This window comes from Cervus elaphus, chromosome 22 (genome assembly GCF_910594005.1).
Source record: "Cervus elaphus chromosome 22, mCerEla1.1, whole genome shotgun sequence".
Classification (NCBI taxonomy): Eukaryota; Metazoa; Chordata; class Mammalia; order Artiodactyla; family Cervidae; genus Cervus; species Cervus elaphus.
Window position 1 is genome coordinate 49114550 of NC_057836.1, and position 18302 is coordinate 49132851.

General features: G+C 40.2%; 1 protein-coding gene across 5 annotated transcripts in view; it reads right to left on the reverse strand.

Annotated features, from left to right (window-relative positions):
* Positions 1 to 3949: 3949 nt before the first annotated feature.
* RIC8B (RIC8 guanine nucleotide exchange factor B) overlaps positions 3950 to 18302 on the reverse strand; it is a 100735-nt gene continuing 86382 nt past the window's right edge. For 2 of the 5 annotated variants that reach the window (XM_043880911.1, XM_043880912.1), the window contains one exon: positions 3950 to 5356. In XM_043880911.1, coding sequence (XP_043736846.1) covers positions 5245 to 5356 — 112 coding nt within the window. In that variant the 3' untranslated portion in view covers positions 3950 to 5244. Of the gene's footprint in view, positions 5357 to 11356; positions 11534 to 12177; positions 16523 to 18302 lie in introns of all 5 variants that reach the window. The other 3 variants (XR_006336598.1, XR_006336597.1, XR_006336599.1) reach the window with 3 other exon arrangements.

Sequence of the window (18302 nt, forward strand, 5' to 3'; positions counted from 1 at the left end):
TTATTATTCTTACCTGGAAAGTGGGAATTATTCTAATAGTACTTACCTCACAAGATGGTCATGAAGATGAAATTAGGAAGTGCACATGAAGTATTTAGCACAGTGTCTGGCACAGTTTGTTTAGTCTAGGCTATGGTTTTTCCAGTGGTCATGTATGGATGTGAGAGTTGGACTGTGAAGAAAGCTGAGTGCTGAAGAATTGATGCTTTTGAACTGTGGTGTTGGAGAAGACTCTTGAGAGTCCCTTGGACAGCAAGGAGATCCAACCAGTCCATCCTGAAGGAGATAAGTCCTGGGTGTTCATTGGAAGGACTGATGCTGAAGCTGAAACTTTGGCCATCATGTGAAGAGCTGACTCATTGGAAAAAGACCCTGGTGCTGAGAGGGACTGGGGGCAGGAGGAGAAGGGGATGACAGAGGATGAGATGGCTGGATGGCATCACCCACTCGATGGACATGAGTTTGAGTAAACTCCGGGAGTTGGTGATGGACAGGGAGGCCTGGCGTGCTGCGATTCATGGGGTCGCAAAGGGTCGGACACGACTGAGCGACTGAACTGAACTGAACTGGCACAGTAATTATTCAGGAAGCATTACAGCTACAATTATGTTCAGTGCAGAAAAGGTACACGTCTGTGAGACCTGGATACAGTAGAGCTGGAGATTAGTGCCCAGGATCTTCCCTGTGTTACATTAAAGGAAAACACAAATTGGACTCCAGAAGCCTCAGAGAGAATTATTTTGATCTTTTAAGACAGCCTCTCTCAACCAGGGTTCATCTGAACCACTGAACTCTGGACTGGAATGACAATTTTTTCCTCTCTGTCAAGGATACTATGTAGCTAACGCCATTCTAGATGCACAGGAATGTTGGTTCACTGTGTACAATGCATGATTCAGGAACTGAGGCTCAATCTCCCCTCCCTCCCTGCAGAAAAGGCTGTTCTGAGTCTTCTTGAAGACTGGGTGCTGGGACTCGGCAGTGTGTCAGTCACATCCTCTCTAGAAACCTGTTTCCTTGAATCTTCTCTTAGGACAGTTGTCAGAAATCTCTCCCTCCTGCCTCCCTCACGCATATAACTTGTCCCTAGAACACCATTCATTTGTTCCTTCTCCATATTGTGTTCATCACATACCCACTAGTTTTGACAGGTGTCCCTTCACTTTTCTTGAAAGAATAACATGTCTCTCCCCATCCCTGGGTAGCCCCTTTCACTTCTGCTATTGCAGTGAAAAATAGCTCCAAAAAAATGTAATGTTGGTAACTGGATCACACCATCATAAACACGATTGACATCTTTTTTTTTTTTTTTATCACATGCAGGCTTCTTAAAGTCAGCTAGATACCTAGCCCTTTTCAAATGCCTCTCCTTAACAAAAATTATAGAATCATCTAGGTACTTAATCTAGCTGTGTCATGATCTGTGCCACCAAGGCCCCTGCTAGACTGTGTATGGCAGAGCCAGTCTGCTCTTCCTGGCGCCCATTCCCCTCTCCTGCAGCCCTGCAGTGCTGACAAGACCCACGCTGCCTCCCAGAAAGGCAGCAGGCACTGATTTTTGGGGGGGAGGAGGGATAGGTCATGATGTCTCCTCCATTAGTAAGGAAGAATAATACTGGGTAAGCAATTACTACTGTTTACCACAATGCATATAATGGAATATCATATAGCCATTAATTTTTGAAGAATATTTATTGACATGGGAAAATGCTTACAGTATGTTAAAGAAGAAAGCAGGATACAAATCTGTAAATACAGCATGATCCCAATCTAGTAGTAAAATAAATTATATACGCATAGAAAAAACACAGGACGGAAATACACTGAAACATTAACAGAGACTATCTCAGGTGGTGGGTTGTGGGGTGAATGATTAACTTTAGTATTTTCTGTATTCTCCAGACTTTCCACGATGAAACATTTATTTTTAAAATCCAAAGGGGAAGAGAAGTCAACATAAGAGACATCTAGTACTGGGAGGCAGCAAGACTGATGGTTGTGAAGAGGAGGTTGCATACTTATACCACCTCTGCCCACATCTTTGTTTATAAAGGAGGGACAGTAAGGTCCATCCTGTCCACCTCTCAGGACCAGTGGGTGTGTGAAAGGGGCTTGAAAGGGCCTCAGGTATTTGCTGATTGTTACTCTAAAGCAGCAGCTCAAGCGCCTTATGTTCGAACTTTCTTCTCCATAGTGAAGTCGCTCAGTCGTGTCCGACTCTTTGCGACGCCATGGACTGTAGCCTACCAGGCTCCTCCGTCCGTGGGATTTTCCAGGCAAGAATACTGGAGTGGGTTGCCCTTTTCTCCCCCATACCCTGTTTTAAAGACTGGGAGGGATGTGGACACAGGGGCCTGCAGGGCGGAGCTGGCCAGTGAATTCTCACCACCCCCACTGCAGGTCCCTGAGCCGGGACACGTCGGGGGTCAGGGCAGGGGGGCGGCGTTAGGGAGCCTGCAGCCCTAATTTCTGACCTAAAGGATTCCACGCCCTCATCTCAAATTCAGTACTAACTGAGCAAGTTTCCTGCTCATACTTCAACTTCATTTGGGTCACCTCCCTACTTAATAAGTTCTTTAAACCAGTTATGCTGAAATAGTTATTGCTTAAAATGGCCCGAGAATTACCAGTCTCCCAGCATTCCAGAGTCATAGGGAGGCACCAGGCGGACCCCGTGGGCAATGTAAAGGGGAAGGTGAGGTGCGGGGGGTCAGGCCAGCCCGAGCTGGAGTCTAACTTGCTGTGTGATGTTGGGTAACTTACTGTGCTTTCCAGAGATGATCTCTAATATGAGATGTGATGAGGATACACAAGATAAAGATACATAAAAAGCCCAGCACAGAGCAAGCAAGCGACAGATGTTGGTTCTCTTTCCATGTGCAAGATGAAGTCACTTTCATCTTCTCCCTCTGCAAATTCTCTCTTCAAAACAAAGCCTAGTGCCCAGCACAGAGAAATCCAAAATGAAACAGAACTCACTGAAAACAGAGGAGCACAGCAACTTAAACAAGACTGTTCACACACTAACTCTGCATAAAGCTGGCCAGATGGTATTTCATCTTAGGTAAGCGACACTCATGCCAAAGCTATTTGATTGCAGAAATTATAAAAATACCTTAAAAATGCATTTGTAGAATGAAGTAACAAAAATACTTAAAATTCTTTTTTTCTAAACTTTTTTTCACTTAATCTAAAATTATGAATTACCAAGTTTCACTTTATTTACTGTTAAAACATGGGTCGCCCATAACTTCCATTCCCGTTATTTTGGATGAAAATCCTAAAATGTATTGTGTTCTTTCTGGTCTTTGTATAGAGTATTCTGGATTTAACTTTTTTTAAAAAAGAAACACAAGGTCATCATCATGAGAATTAGTTTATGGGCCATACTATTGTATGGATACTTTCTGGGTCAACTAGAATGTCCTTTGGGAAACAGATGGTCCCAGACCTATGATGCCTCAAGTAGTTCTCATTCTCCCCACATTCCTATCCAGTTTTCAGGTGGATTTTTTCTGCTTTCAGTAGGTCTGCCTTCCATCCAACAGCCTCCTCCTTTGACATTTTTCTTTTTTGGTGGACGTGAAAGTCAAGATAACTAAACATGTTAGAAATATATGCAAATTTTAGTAAAGAGGCAAAAAGTGAGATAGATTCTTGAGGCTCTCACGTAGAAATAAATTGTAAGAAACTCTGACATCTCTTTTGGCAGCTCAAAGGCCTTTTAAAACTGAATTCCTGATTTGTACTTTTTGCTAGAGAAGTGACTTCTGGATAAATGACATTTCACTAATACTCTGTGTACTTTATCCTTAGAAAAACTATTTATTACAACTGAGATAATAGATGTAAAAGCACTTTAAAAAAGCACAAACTGTGAAATAGTATTGTTTACCCCAATAAACAATAAATAGTATTGTTTATAAAGAAACACACACAAATGGCTAAATTGAATCAACCCCAATGTTTTATTTAATTTAAAGTTTTAAAAGGCAGTGGTTAAGCACATTATGTGTATATATATATGTATATACATACATACATATATATATATATAAGAGGAAACCAACCCCTTTTCAACTTTAGCCATTGATTAACTAGGCCCACTGTCTATTGCATGATTCATTTTCTACTTTTTCATATGACCAATCTGTTTTACCAAAGTAAAAACAGCCTTAATCAGTTTAACAGTAACTATCTGTGTTTCTTTTTTAAATAAATAAAGTTACCATTAAACTGATCACATATGGTAGGAAGGTAGAACACACACAAGCACACACAGTCCCCAACTTAAAACATGTGACATACGAATGACCTATATGTACAAATGGGTGCTGCTGTCTCCTCCACCCTCAGCAGAGGCCACAAAAGAACTCCCAGTACCCAGGGATCCCCATCCCCTCTTCCGGGTTGGAGGGTGTGTTTTCCTGGCACCCCTATGTTAGACCTCAGAATGCATGCTCCCCATGCAGCAATACAGATGGGGGTTCAGTTCTATGGTACTAGTGTTCAGGTTATTAGGGAATAAATAGGCATTGGTAGCTGCCTCAGAACTAAACCATCCTTTGTAACTTTATAGGGAGAAATGTATTCTGAAGTTCTAGATAACTGACAAACTTTTTTGAATGTAATCAGTTTGCAAGTCTGGGGCTGTGTGTGTGTGCGTGTGTGTGTGTGTGTGTGTGCGCGCGCGCGCGTGTGTGTCTCTATGGATTTATACAAAATTGAAACAAAGTGAAGAGTGGGGCTAGGCCTACGGAGCAGCTGCTTGGCTTCCATTCACTCAGTCCTGATCTAAAGGGTCACTCGCCTCAGCCCCTTTCAGCAGCGCATTCTGCTTCTCACGTGCCTCCGTCTCTGGAGAGATTCAGAAAGGGCAGCTCACACAAGTGTGAGGAAGGACACAGCTAAATCTTCTGTTAAGAATCTTGGCAAACAGAACTGCCAGATTCAACCAGGGCTGCTTTATAGAGTGAAGTCCTTCAGTTCCATCTTGACAGAATGGAATTTTTTTTTCCTGTTCCTAGTCCCTGCAACTCCATCTAACTGCAGCTCTGTATGAATGCCTCAATATCGCAAAAACACAGGATCACTTCTTAAATACGCTGGATTCTCAATGAGTAAACCAGTTAATGTGTTTCTAGCCAAAGCAAGGGCATAAATGTTTTAGAGAAAAGATTCCCCTGGAGCTACAGAGAAAAGATGCTGATAAAAGCAATATGGAGAGGTGAGCAGGTGACGCTTTCAGTCTGTGTCAGAGCTGGTCTCCTCGATGACAGAGTACTGGTTGAGTGCTTCCTCCAAAGGCGTTATTGTCCCATCAGGTTTTAGTCCCATTGGTTTAAGCAACTCCTCTCTGGAAAAAGAGATAAAAGAGAGAGAAAAAAGTATTCACCAGCATCACACACACACCCTCCCCCCGCCCAAATCCACATCCTTTAAAAAAAAAAAAAAGTCTTTAAAAACCAAAGTATTTTTCCTCAAGCTCTCTCTGTGTGTTTGTAACAGGAAAGATGAAAGGGGTATGGAAAGAAAAAGAGGGAGATAAAAGACTTCATTCACACAGGCCAAACCTACTAAGCCAATTAAAAGTATGAAAAGTCAAGGTCTAAATGGGCTCAGGACAAGGAGCAGGTCTCTTCTGTTTTTAATAATTAACTTTTTTTCCTTTTGTGGATTTGTTTTAGTGAAGTTGAAGCTGCCAAAATTTCACCTGTCCCAGTGGACCAGCCATGTAATTAAATGGCTTATTTGATATGGATTGATTTCATTTAATGGAATAAATCTGCCATTTGATTTTTCCCTTTCCAGTCTCTAGTGACACATAAGTACTTATTGATTTCAAATCAGTTGGCCTTTCCTAACTTTCTCCCTCCCTTTTCTTTCCTTCTTTCTCTCCTCCTTTTTTTTAAAAAAAAAACACCATTGCTTTTGTTTGTGGCAGTTTAATTATGGGATTGACAGCCATTTTAATCTCTTCAAAGCTCCCCAACTGCCTCTCCTCAGCTAATCCAATTATATCTACTCCACAAGTTACAGCCTCATCTAAAGATGATTAATTATTGATTAAACCAATCAAAAAGCGTTAGGAAAGATTTATTTAATCTTTTCATGGGCTCTTATTTATTATATGGAGATTATGGTGAATGTACCTGTTGAGCTGCTAACTCTAGTCCTCCTCCCACCCCAAAAAGTCAGCAGTGTACTTTACAAGGAGTCTTGAAGAGGCACATGAGCTGCTTAAAACTTATTTCTCACAGAAACGGGCATCGCCCCCTAAAAACATGTCTACAACAAGAACCCAGATGGCAGCAATTATAATGTTGGTGGGAGCTAGAGTGAAGGAAAATAATAAAGTCTCCTCTCCCTCTGCTTCCTTGTGGTTGTCCCTCAGGCCAGCACAAAGATGGGCTCCCTCCTGGGAAAGGCCAGCCACACAAACTGTGGGCTAGTGTTACAAGTGCAGAGAAACTTCTGGGGAAGGGGAAGGACAGCTCAGTGGTCACTGGATAAGCCAACAGGAGCCTGATAAGCAGCTCTTACCAGAAGACTACTGCTGAGAGTCTGAAGACTCTGTTAATATGGATGGTTGACTGGTTAAATTGAGGTTGCTAAATATTTATAAAGTAGGAAATGTGTTTCGTGATCCCAGAAATGGGGTCAGAATCATAGAACTTAAAGCGGCCTTAGAGATCATTTAGTCCAACTCCCTTGTTTAATAAAGGAGACTGAGTGACTTACCCAAGGTCACATATCTAGTGGCAAAGCTGGGCCTGGGACATAGTCCCTGAATCCCAGTCCGGGACTCTGCACATCTGGATTAACTGCTCTAACTGCACTGGAGGAACACGCTCTGAGTTCAGCTGTCCGGCAACTATGTGCTGAGAACTGTGTCATGTACTGGGGACAGCAGGAAGGCCAGGAACAGCTGCTGCCCTCGAGCAGGGAGTGAAACATACACGTAGAAAATAACTTAGGACATAATGGGGTAAATGCTGAACAGGATCAGGAACGAAGGAAATCACAGCTCCTGAGATGAAGCATCGATCTAATCGCCTGGGAAAGGTGGGAGCGGCGCCTCCGGGGAAGTGTCCTGTGCCAGGCAAAGATGGCACAGGACTTTCCCGGCAAGGGAGAGTGTGTGGAGGGCTCTGTATGGTCCCACCGACTTGTGGTGGTTTGTGTAGACCTTTCTGGATTGTGTCAGTTTCTTTCTTTGCTCTCAAGCCGGGAAAGGGCCCTGTGTTTGGGGAGGGTGAGGTTCAATGAAGGAGCAGCAGGAAGTAAGTCTGCAAGGGCAGGCTGGGGTCTGGGAGTCAAGTGTCTTGAATGTCAAAGTAAGCAGCTTGGGTCCTGCCTGTAAGGAATGCCCGGCCAGGGTCGGTTTATAGGGAAGAATCTCTGGCAGCAGTGCAAAGACACATCGGAATAGGGGAAACTGCGGCAGAAAGACAAGTCACGAGGATGTCACTGTAACAGTGCGTGTGAGAGACGGAAGGTTGGATTGTGGCTGTGGTTGTGGGAAGAAAAGGCGTCACTTCCAAGGTACAGCTGTCATCCACTGGGAGGGCAGAGTTGGTAAAGGGGAGTGAGGAAGACTGTCTCTATGGCGCCCAGCTCAGATGACCATGTGGATGGTGACCGTTCATTTGAGCAAGGGCACAGCGGATGGAGCAGATTTGGGGGGCGGGAGGAGACACTGACATCTTTCAGGACAGTGAAGAACTCTGCATGACAACCAGGTAGAAATGTTTAGTGGAACTAGAGAACAGTCTGCTTCCACTGAAACTTCTCTCTAGCACCAGTTCATACTACACATCTGTACTTTAGTAACAATTCCTAGTTCTGGTTGTCCTGACGGACTTTGTGATACTGGACACTGTTTACTAATAATCAATACAGAAGGAGAAGGGGACCACCTTCTGGGGTGAAACATTAAGGGATCAGAAGTTCAAAGGTTTGAAGGGGTTGGTGACTGCAGGAACAGTACGGTGGGGTGGAGTGAAGGGTATGGGTGGGTGGAATGGGATCAGTAGGTGAGACTGTATGACTTCTACCAAGATAATAATGAACTGCAGGGGGGCCATGCCATCACTCCTAGGAGTGAAGGGTATGGGTGGGTGGAATGGGATCAGTAGGTGAGACTGTATGACTTCTACCAAGATAATAATGAACTGCAGGGGGGCCATGCCATCACTCCTAGTATTTCTGCATTTCTCTGGTAACAGAATGATACTGGGGCTAGCTACCAGCTTGCACAAAGTAGCCAGTACTTTCTCATCCAAACCCAGAAGGAATATCTTCAAATAAAGTCCACAAGTTTCACACCTACTCCCTAATCCAATTTTATAATAGAAATAATTAAGAACATTACAAAAGTTGTATGGCCAAATTATGAAAATTCATCTATAGAATAAAGGGGCTGATATTTTAATTCTGACTTGTGAACTATTCTTCTCAAGGGTTTATTTTTGGATTTTATGTATCACCCCTCTACTAACATAGATGCTCCTCTGAGGATATGAATTATTTTCTTTCTCACATGGCTATAGGATGCTATAGGATGTCTTGTCTTACTGACACTCCTGTAGGAGAGGTGTCAGTGATAACTGGCCACATAATTATGCATTCATGCAAATAAACTAAGGCGGCAATGTGATACACTGGAAAGAACAAAAAGGTCTAGAGTCAGGAAGTCTATTTGAAGTCCTCTTTCTTGCACTTACCAGTTGTGTGATCTTGGGCAAGTCTCTGAGTCTCTGTTTTCCCATCTGTGAAATGGGGATAATAATACTAGCTCTACCTACCTACTTCCTAGTGATGACTTAAGGGGTTATCGTACTGGCAGTGGTAGTAGTAACAGCAACAATAATAGTGTAGATGAAAGAGTTCTATGAACTGTAAAGGAGTCCTATATATTAGTTGTTGTTATTGTGGTACAGTGAAAGGCATATAAAGGTTTTGGAGTCAGACCTAGGTTCTACTGCAGTAAGATCTTGAACTCTCTGAACTTCAGTTTCCTTATCTATAGACTTAGGATAGGAATACCCATTTCACCGAATTGTCATGAGGGTGAAAGGTCATTATACATATGAAGTACATAGTGCAATGGCTGGGATGTAGTTGGAACCCATGAGATGCATTTCCGGTCCTTTATGTGCTTATGGAAGGAAGGTTTCCACAAGATTGTTAGGGCACTCTGAGAATAAGTGGGGGAAGAATATGCAGAAGCAAATAAAAGACATGGTCCCTGTCCTCAAGAAGCTTTTAGTCAGTTCAGAAGGTAAAACACACACACATTAAACAATATTAAAGGAATTACAGAACAGCAGATCAACAGGCTTGAGATGATTAACAGGCAGAGCCCTGCTTTCCCTAGCTTGACAGTTCAATACATCCTTACTGTATTTGAAATTTATTTAAAGGCGATTTCTCATCCTGTTTGGGAATGGAAGGAGAGAGGATCACTTACAGATATGTGTCTGTTTTCTCTTATGGACCTCGAGGCTTACTTTTCAAACCCCCATCCTATTGATTCTGATTTTCCTCTCTGTCATATAACAGCCCACAAATACCAAAATGAATTCTTTGATATAGAAACTTACTCCTAAAAGGTCTAAAAAATGAACTGGTTATACTAAACTGCTTCATTTAGTAAGATCTGTTGTATCTAGATCAGCAAGATGTGGACAGAGAATGGGAAGCATTAATGAATACCACAGAACTGTGATTCCACCAGTCATACGGTGCTCAGTATGTACACGTGGGAGGGACATGGAGGAGATGGGGATGCTGATCACAGGCTCCTGGCAGGAGATGGATTCAGGGCCAGACTGTAATGGCAGTGATGGACATAGATTCATGGGGAGAAAGGCATCCCGAAGCAGAAGATTAGTCAAGCAAAGGCACAGAAGCGAGAGTTAGTTGTGTGCAGGGACTGGCAAGCAGGCTGGCTTGGCTGAGATAAAGGAAAAAGAAAGCTCAAGACAGATATGGGGTACAAAGAGGATTTGGATGGAGACTTTGCAATCCTGGGCTGACAAGTCTGGGTTACAGTACAGAGATATTTTGTCTTCTATTTCAAGGGTCCCATATTTTAAGACTATTTATTAAAAATAATCCTTATTACAAAGGTTGAAAGCTATAAAACAATATTGCTTTGACATATTAAAAAGAAAATATTCTACGCTGTATTCATTTTCATATCCCTATGTGTCTAGCACAGTGCCTTGCAGATGGTAGATCCTCAATACGTGTTTATGAACTCAATTTAGCTGCAGTTGATATTATCTTGTATTTTCACAGAAAGGAATCGTACAGTGTTTTATGTGACTCCTAATAAACAAACCCTGACCAAGAGAAAAGGTTCACTTTCATCACCAAGATGTACAATTAGGAGAAGTATTAGCATTCTACAGGGAATTCTGCATGATGCTTTCCAGGGATTTCTCATTCTCTACTGGACTTGAGCAACTTGAGGACAGAGTCCATGTCTTATCTGGCTGTGATCTGCAGTATCTAGGATGGGCACAGAATAGGTGCTCAGTAAAGTTCTACTGAAAGACTATAATACATGGGTCATAGCATAAGTGGACAATGGTAGAGAACCATTTGCCACGAATCATCCTCATACTATTTTAACTGTAATTATTTCGCTGATAAGTCAATGTCATCAGACATTCTGATCGTCCAGAAATCAAGGCCCTCTTTGTGCCATACAGCCTGGAATTTCCAACCACTGATTCACGTAGACTCAGCTGCATACATATGGGGCACCAGTGGGTTTAGTCTCAGATTGTCCACTAATGTTCTGGGTGTCCTTGGGCAAGTCATTTCCTTCTCTGGGCTTGAGTCTCCCCATCTATAAAATGAAGGGGTTGGACAAGATGATCCCTAAGATTCTATTCTAATTCCAAGAGTCTAAATATTAGGTTACTAAATAATTATGATCTACTTAAAAAGCTGCTAGGTTTTTAAGACACTAAAACTGCTAGGCTTTTGTTTCTAATCAAGATCTTCTAAACCTAAACGTCAAGCACAGCAGCCTACCTAATTGTCACTGACATACACCAAGACCACAAGTCCTTTCTGCAAAGCTACCAGCAAATGATTAGAATGATTCCAAAAATAAATCAAAGCAATGGCAAATGTTACAAGGATGGATCTAAATTCAATCATGGCCCTCAATAAACAGGCCATTTCATGAAGAGTTACTGGTCCTAAATTATGAAGGTCCCATCTAAAAAGGATGGCTAGGTGTTAGATACATGTAGATCATGGTTAAACGAAGATACTGTACACTGAAATGTGCATCAGGGTTAAGATATTCACATAGTAATAACTCCTTCATACTTACCTTCAATGCTATACACAGGCCTTAACACAAGTTAAGACTGCCCTCGTTATCATCAAAAAGTACAGTGATGTCTACTGGATAAAGAGCCCATTCTAGGCACTGTGACAGTATCATGGCGGGCTTCTCATCTGATCAGGCATCTGGCCAGGGAAGAGATAAGCCTCCAAGAATGTTCAACTGGAACGAAACATCATTTAGAAATTTGATCTTACTAAACGATAAGGAACCATAATCTATAAGGGCTTGGCCAGGCACGAGGACACAGATAAAGCACGTCCAAGAAAGGAAACCTTATTTTGCCCCAGCCTAACCCTTAGGACTGCTAATGGAAACCAAAAAGTACTTTTTTAAAGGTTTAGGGGTGGGAGATTATGGAATTTATACCGTATGTAAAGTTTTATAGTCTGTCTTTTTCCCCCAGATATAGTTCCACATTTTCCTGAGCCACCATTGCCCTGTAAGTATGCTCCTCTGGGATGCCTGGGCTTATCCAATCTCTCAGGACCTTAGAGAAGGCTCCACTTTTTAGACTTCTAGTTCCTACATAACTTTCCCCCAGAAATGACAGTGCAATATTGGGGCTCAGATACTAACATACCCAATAGCACATTATAGAATAGGCCAGATGTGTATGTGTATAAGACACCTTACTTGACCTGGAAACAAGAGAATACTCTTGCCCAAAGCACATGTTTTTGTGCAATACAAACAAAGCATTCAATTCAAGTGTACTTGTTGAAAAACAGGACATAATTAAGCAGTTGGTAAAATGCATTCTTGTTTCCCACTTGCAGATCTCCCAAGAGTCCCTTCGAATTTACCTATACGAGTTTCAGCTTCCCGCTTGCCACTTAGCTTGATAACGACTCAAAAATCATTCCCTTGTTTTCAAGGGCTCTTCTTTCTTGTCTGCTCTGTGTACTACAGGGCAGTATTGACACATGGAATTAATGACAGGGTCTGTAATGAAACAACAGTCATGCAAACACCAGTCTGCTCTTTTGATAAAACAGCATGTTAGAGACCTATTCACCTCCCTCTAATTGAGTACTGCATAATAGTTCCAATCCTTTTATGTAACATATTTTGTTCTATGATTAGAAAAGAAGAAAAAGGGGGAACCTATGAAGCATTGCTTCCTTCAATCACCCCCTGATTAATTCTGATTTTAATGAGGGTGGCTGTTATTTAGGCAGGTTCTGTTACATACTTGTTTTGTTGACTTCTGTACAATGTATAACAAAACCCAGGATGGGATAATTGGGAACCATTTCTTTGGCACAGGGATTCCTGTTCTTAATGTAAGGTTGGCTTGGAAAAAAAGAACCCTGACATTTAAAATTAGCCATTTCGTATTTAATTCCCTTTCACATTTGGAAGATAGGATGAAAATTAGTATATAAATAAGGCATTTTAATTAACAGAGCATTTCCAAAAATGCCTGCTGTGAAGGAGCCTGTGAGAGCCCGGAGAAGGAAGCTCTGTAATCCCTGCTGTAATTCTGAGAGTGCATCTTATTTCAACATTTCAGCATCAATGGAATAGTCCATAATCTACTGAAGGACGATGGATTTCCTCAAAACTTGTGATACTCTGAAGTGTTTTAAATGCTTTGTCCTCAAGAAATTAATAAAACTTTTGGCATTAGTTAAATGTTTAGTTATATACCATAAGAGCATGTTCTGTGCTGATCCTTCATCTTTAGTATAATCTTCCATCTGAATGGCTTCCTAGTGCTGAAGTTATACTCATCTTTTACTAAGCCACTAACCAATAGGTAGGAAAGGTGTGGTGGCTTTTCTGTACCAAATCTGAGGTCTTCAAGCTCCGTTTTTCAAAAACATTTCTGAGACCCTTCCCTCAGCCTCACTGTCATGCTTTGGGATTGGGTACAGTTGGGAAGTTAAAATATATAACATAAAAATATCATTCCCAAGAGAAATGGATATGGTACATTGTCCACACCATGCATGTCCTTTCACTTTGGGAGTTGAATAAACAGGCAACAGCCTTGTAAATAGGGAAGCCTTTCTAAAGTTAATTTTCTTCATATGATCACACTGAATATAAGAATCTATCAGAATATCTATTCTCTTTTCAAAACAATTAAAATATTTTATATTAACATAGAATTATAGCAATTTTACTGGTTTCCTTCATATGAAGCTGTTTTTGTTTTTGATATAAGCTGCTTAGGACCTGACTTGATATTTGAGGAAAGCTCAATTATGGAATGAAAAAGCAGGAATGGCCTCCAAATCTTAATTTTCTTCTCAGGTAAATATGCTTACTATCAGTCTTTGTCCTTTGAATCTATTTAAAATTTAGAGCATCTTACTAAATAAAGATAATCAGACTGACAAATTTGAGAGCTGTATGTTGGTAATTTTTTAAAATAACATTTAAGATTTGGAGTCTGAAGTCTAAGAACCAAATCCTGACTGATATTAACAAGATGCGTGATCTTGGTTTAGATACTTAATCACTGGTCCCATTTACACCTCAATAAAATATCTCTTACCCTATCTAATTCACAAGGCTGTTTTCAAACTTAAAAGCAATATACAAAATATTAGTCTTTTATTATTCTCATTTCTGTTAGAAGATCACATGCAAAGCTTCTAAAAATGTGCTATCCACCTCACATTAAAGAGTATAGTTAAGAAAATATAGAGAAAGAGGTTAGGGATAGTGTTAGAAAAATAAAACTGAGTTTGACCCTTAAGTGAAGGTGATCTTTATTTCTTGGTAATTTCTCTACAGACCTTTCTATCTTGTTGTCCAAAATTAGCAAAATAAATATTAATAAGAGGTCAGCATGCCAACTGACAGTGTTGAATAAAGCAGTAGAAATGGAAGTTCTGACATGCTCTTCTCAATTAGAAAGACTTAAAGGAGGAGGGTGACTAAGAGCAAGTAGTCAATGGAGATTATTCTTATTTGATGTTTCTCTAATAAACAAAAGTCATTTTGGCTAGTGCTTAAATCAAGAGCTCATAGGCATTCCTACTACAGAGTTAAGGGACAATGACTACTAATGAGCAATACAAAGATTGCATGACATCCTACTTAGAGGTGTCCAGCCAGTGGAAAGGCCCTCTTTAACCTAAAGATGAACAATATCATATTTCTCCTTTACCACTGTAAGGGTATATTAGTTTAACTGGATCCAAGTTCCTTTAATTAAGCTTCTAAGCAAACTTGCAGTGTATTTTTAATGGGGTAGAACAGTGCTGTCTAACAGAAACATAATGTAAGCCATATATATGTAATCTTAAATGTTCTAGAAGCCACATCAAAAAAGTGAGAAAAGATAGGTAAGATTAGTTTTAAAATAATTTGCTTAACTCAATATATCAAAAATATTATTTCGACATAAATTCATAATAAACAATTGAGGTATTTTATATTCTCTTTTTGTACTGAGTCTTTGAATGTCTGAGTACTTTAACACTTAGAAGACATCCCAATTCAGACTAGCCATAGTCACATATGATTAGTGGTTACCATATTGGACAGTGCAAATCTAAAGGATTTTCTGATGTAAGCAATTAAGATCATTACACTTTCATACCCACAATAGATCTTACAATGCTATAAATACAGGATCATATTTCTAAAATGTACCTACAAAGCATTTCCTTGATTAACTCATCAAGGTGGGAGTAATCACAGTTGTTATTTTTATAAGCAGGGTCAAGAAATTTAGTTATAAGGAAAAAATTATATAGTTATTACTTTCAGTCATAAACTACCTGTCCCAGCTTTACTAAGCTTAAAAATAATATTTGGAGACTTAAGGGGAACTATTTCTATATTTGGTACTTGAATTTATTAAGAAAGCCATATCCCACCAATACTACACAATGGCTGGCAAAAATATATTAGACAAGGAGTAGATAAGAAAGGGAAGAAATGGAAAACAATTATTTATATAGATGTAAATTTTAGAAGATTTTGATATAATTTATAAGCAAAAAGGCAATGTACCTTGTTAAACAGTGATGGGGTAAGTGTGGAGTAGAAGATTAATCAGTCCTGTTCCAATTAAGAAACTAAGGGAGATTAGAAAAGTCAAAACAAAACTTGAAACTTGAAATATTACTTCCCTTGGTTAGTTTAGGCTTAAGTCAGTCAATCCTCTCTCCCCTCTTCTGGAGGAGGCTGTGCTGTTATATGCAAATTGTGTGCGGTAGCTAAGGTGAATGCAATTGTATTAGCCACACTGGACTTGCTTAACCACATACAATCCGAATTCTAATCTCCCACTTAAGGTTGCAGGGACTTATATTTTTTCCAGTTCAAAAAAGGAAAGAAGAGGTGGAGAGGCAGGCCAATTTCATCCTCCTTCCCACCTCTGTTCTCACATTAAAAATGTCAAATGAAGCTTTCTATAATCTCCATGCCTCAGGCCTTAATGCTTATGTCTGATAAATATTACAATTATTATTCTATATTAAAGAAATTAGGCACCCCATTATTTAAATTAGCCACTCATGGACCAAAGTACCTTACAGAATTCCTTTCCAGACCTAAATTTTATGACATCTGGCCAAGTAATTGAACTGACAAAAGTATACTTTAAAGTCTTTAAACCATGTAGGCTATTTTATTGAGCAAAAAAATTAACCTTTGATTTGGGGATCAGCTTTGACATTTCATCAAACACAATGGGAAAATCACAGGGTACAAGGCACTGTACTAGCTAGACATGATGGGATTTATAGGATTTATATTATTCTCAAACTCTTAAGACCTCCAGGTCCACTGCCAATCCCCTTACCTACATCTGTCACAAACAGAATCCTTATAATAAAAAAAGAAAAATCACATGGACTACCACTGTCCGTTGGTATTCAATGGGAAAAAAATGTTTCAGCACTGATCTCTCCAGGGTCCTTAAAAATCTAGCTTAGATAAAGTTGCTAAGGTGGTGAGCAACTTGAGGCAGTGGCTATGTCCAGCCTGGAGGCAAAATGGGAATGTAATTTAAATTTTTGCACTGGTGGTTTTTACCGTTTTGGTGGTAAATAACATCTGTACCCTACACCAGGCTCAGTAATAGTACTTGGCATGACCAACCTTAGTCATCACTTTGGTAAGTGCTTTCGCACGGGCCACTGTTGCTAACCACCATCCTGGTGCAGGTCCTTCACATCTGCTCTCCTATGGATGGAAAAAAGGGAGTGTCTAGTGTCCATTCATTGGCCACATCACCTCCAATCCTATCTTTTACTCACATGCCTTTCAAATCAGGCCCAGGAGAAAATGATTTCATTTTTGGAAAGGAAAGCTAACCAGACAAAGCTGCAGTACACTCTTAGCACAGTAAGACTTGGTGGGATGCAGAACATCCTTAGAGTGACAGCTGAAGGAACTAACCAATAGCACACTGCTGAAGAGGATGATTTAGGAAATATTCTGGCGAACACTGACTCTTAACAGACAGACACAGTAGCACGGTGGACAGAGCAAAGGTCTTGAAATCTGAAACATGAAGTTCTTAGCCTCACTTTAGCTAGAAAGACAGTGTATGTTTTGTAAACTGTGAAAGGAAATGTGTACATTTTGTAAACAGTTTTGTAAACTGTGAAAGGAAATGGATTTTCATCAGTCATTAGCTTGGAAGTGTGTGGGGCAATTCTTTGGGCCTTGCTTCCCCTAATGATAAATCTGACAACTTAATCAGATTGTGATAAAATAACCAGAGCTCTTTGGAAGAAAGATGCAGTATGTGAATAACAAAGATTTATCATATCAACAAGAGTAAGTTTCCCTCCACCTGGAATGAATGGTCATTTCTCCATTTGTCAATTTAACACCTCTTAAACTTCAAGGATCAGCACAATTGTTACCTTCCCTGTGAAAGAGTCCCTGATTCATTGCAACAGAATGAACTGCTCCTTTTCCTTGGGGCGCACAGTTCAATACAGACCTTATTTTGACATTACTTCCTTCTACCCTGTATTCTAGAATAGCTTATAGCCATATCCCACACTAAAAGGTGAGTTTTCCAAAGGCAGAGAATACCACATTCACCTCTGAATCTTCCTCATCTTCCTAGCACAGTGCCTTGCACAGAGTACCTGCTTAACAAATATTCCCCTAATTTTCTGATTTTAGTCTACCTTGGCTTTATGGCATCTTTTTTATCTTAAAAACAAAAACAAAAACCAAAAACAACAGTGAAAAGAGAGAAGGAACTAAGACAAACACATAAGACGACGCATAAAGAATGGGTTCATTCTTTGCATTCCAGCTTTGGAATGCCCACTGCTGACCTCCATACAGTTTTGTCACTGACTGTTATTAGTGAGAGCAAATGTTAGAAAGCACATAAAGGCAGACAATGTAAAAAAACAAAAAACAAAAAACCCACCACACATCATGGAAAAGTTGTGATTTAGGATTATTCTCAAAATTGCCTTAACTTTAACTTGAATGGCGAAACTCATACCATCAAAGCCAACACAAGACATATTTTGCTATGGAAACATCAGTATCACCTTCAGATTGAGCTGGGAGTCGGCTGGATGTTTACTCATCCAGGGCAAATGGGCCAGTTGGATAGTACCTGTGTTATCTTTTAAGAACTCATATTACTGAAATGCAATTTAAGAAAAACGAAATTTATTCAACCTAACTAGTTCACTGTCTTCACGCTAGCATGCTCCCTTCTGGCCCTGGTTAACGTTTCCCCCTCCACCTAGCAGGCGGACTCTGTTGGTTCTCATCCTAACTGCTGTAGTTACACTGCTGTGTTTCACTTGCCCCATCAGATCTTTGTGAAGTACAAATCTTGTTTTTATTTGTTCATTCAGAACTTGTTCTTCTGCCTCCTATGTTTGCTCTAACAATATATCTTCTCTTGTACTGTAAATTCATTCAGGGTAGAAACATGTATGTATATTCTATACAAAGTATGAAGAATGTCATATACAAAGAG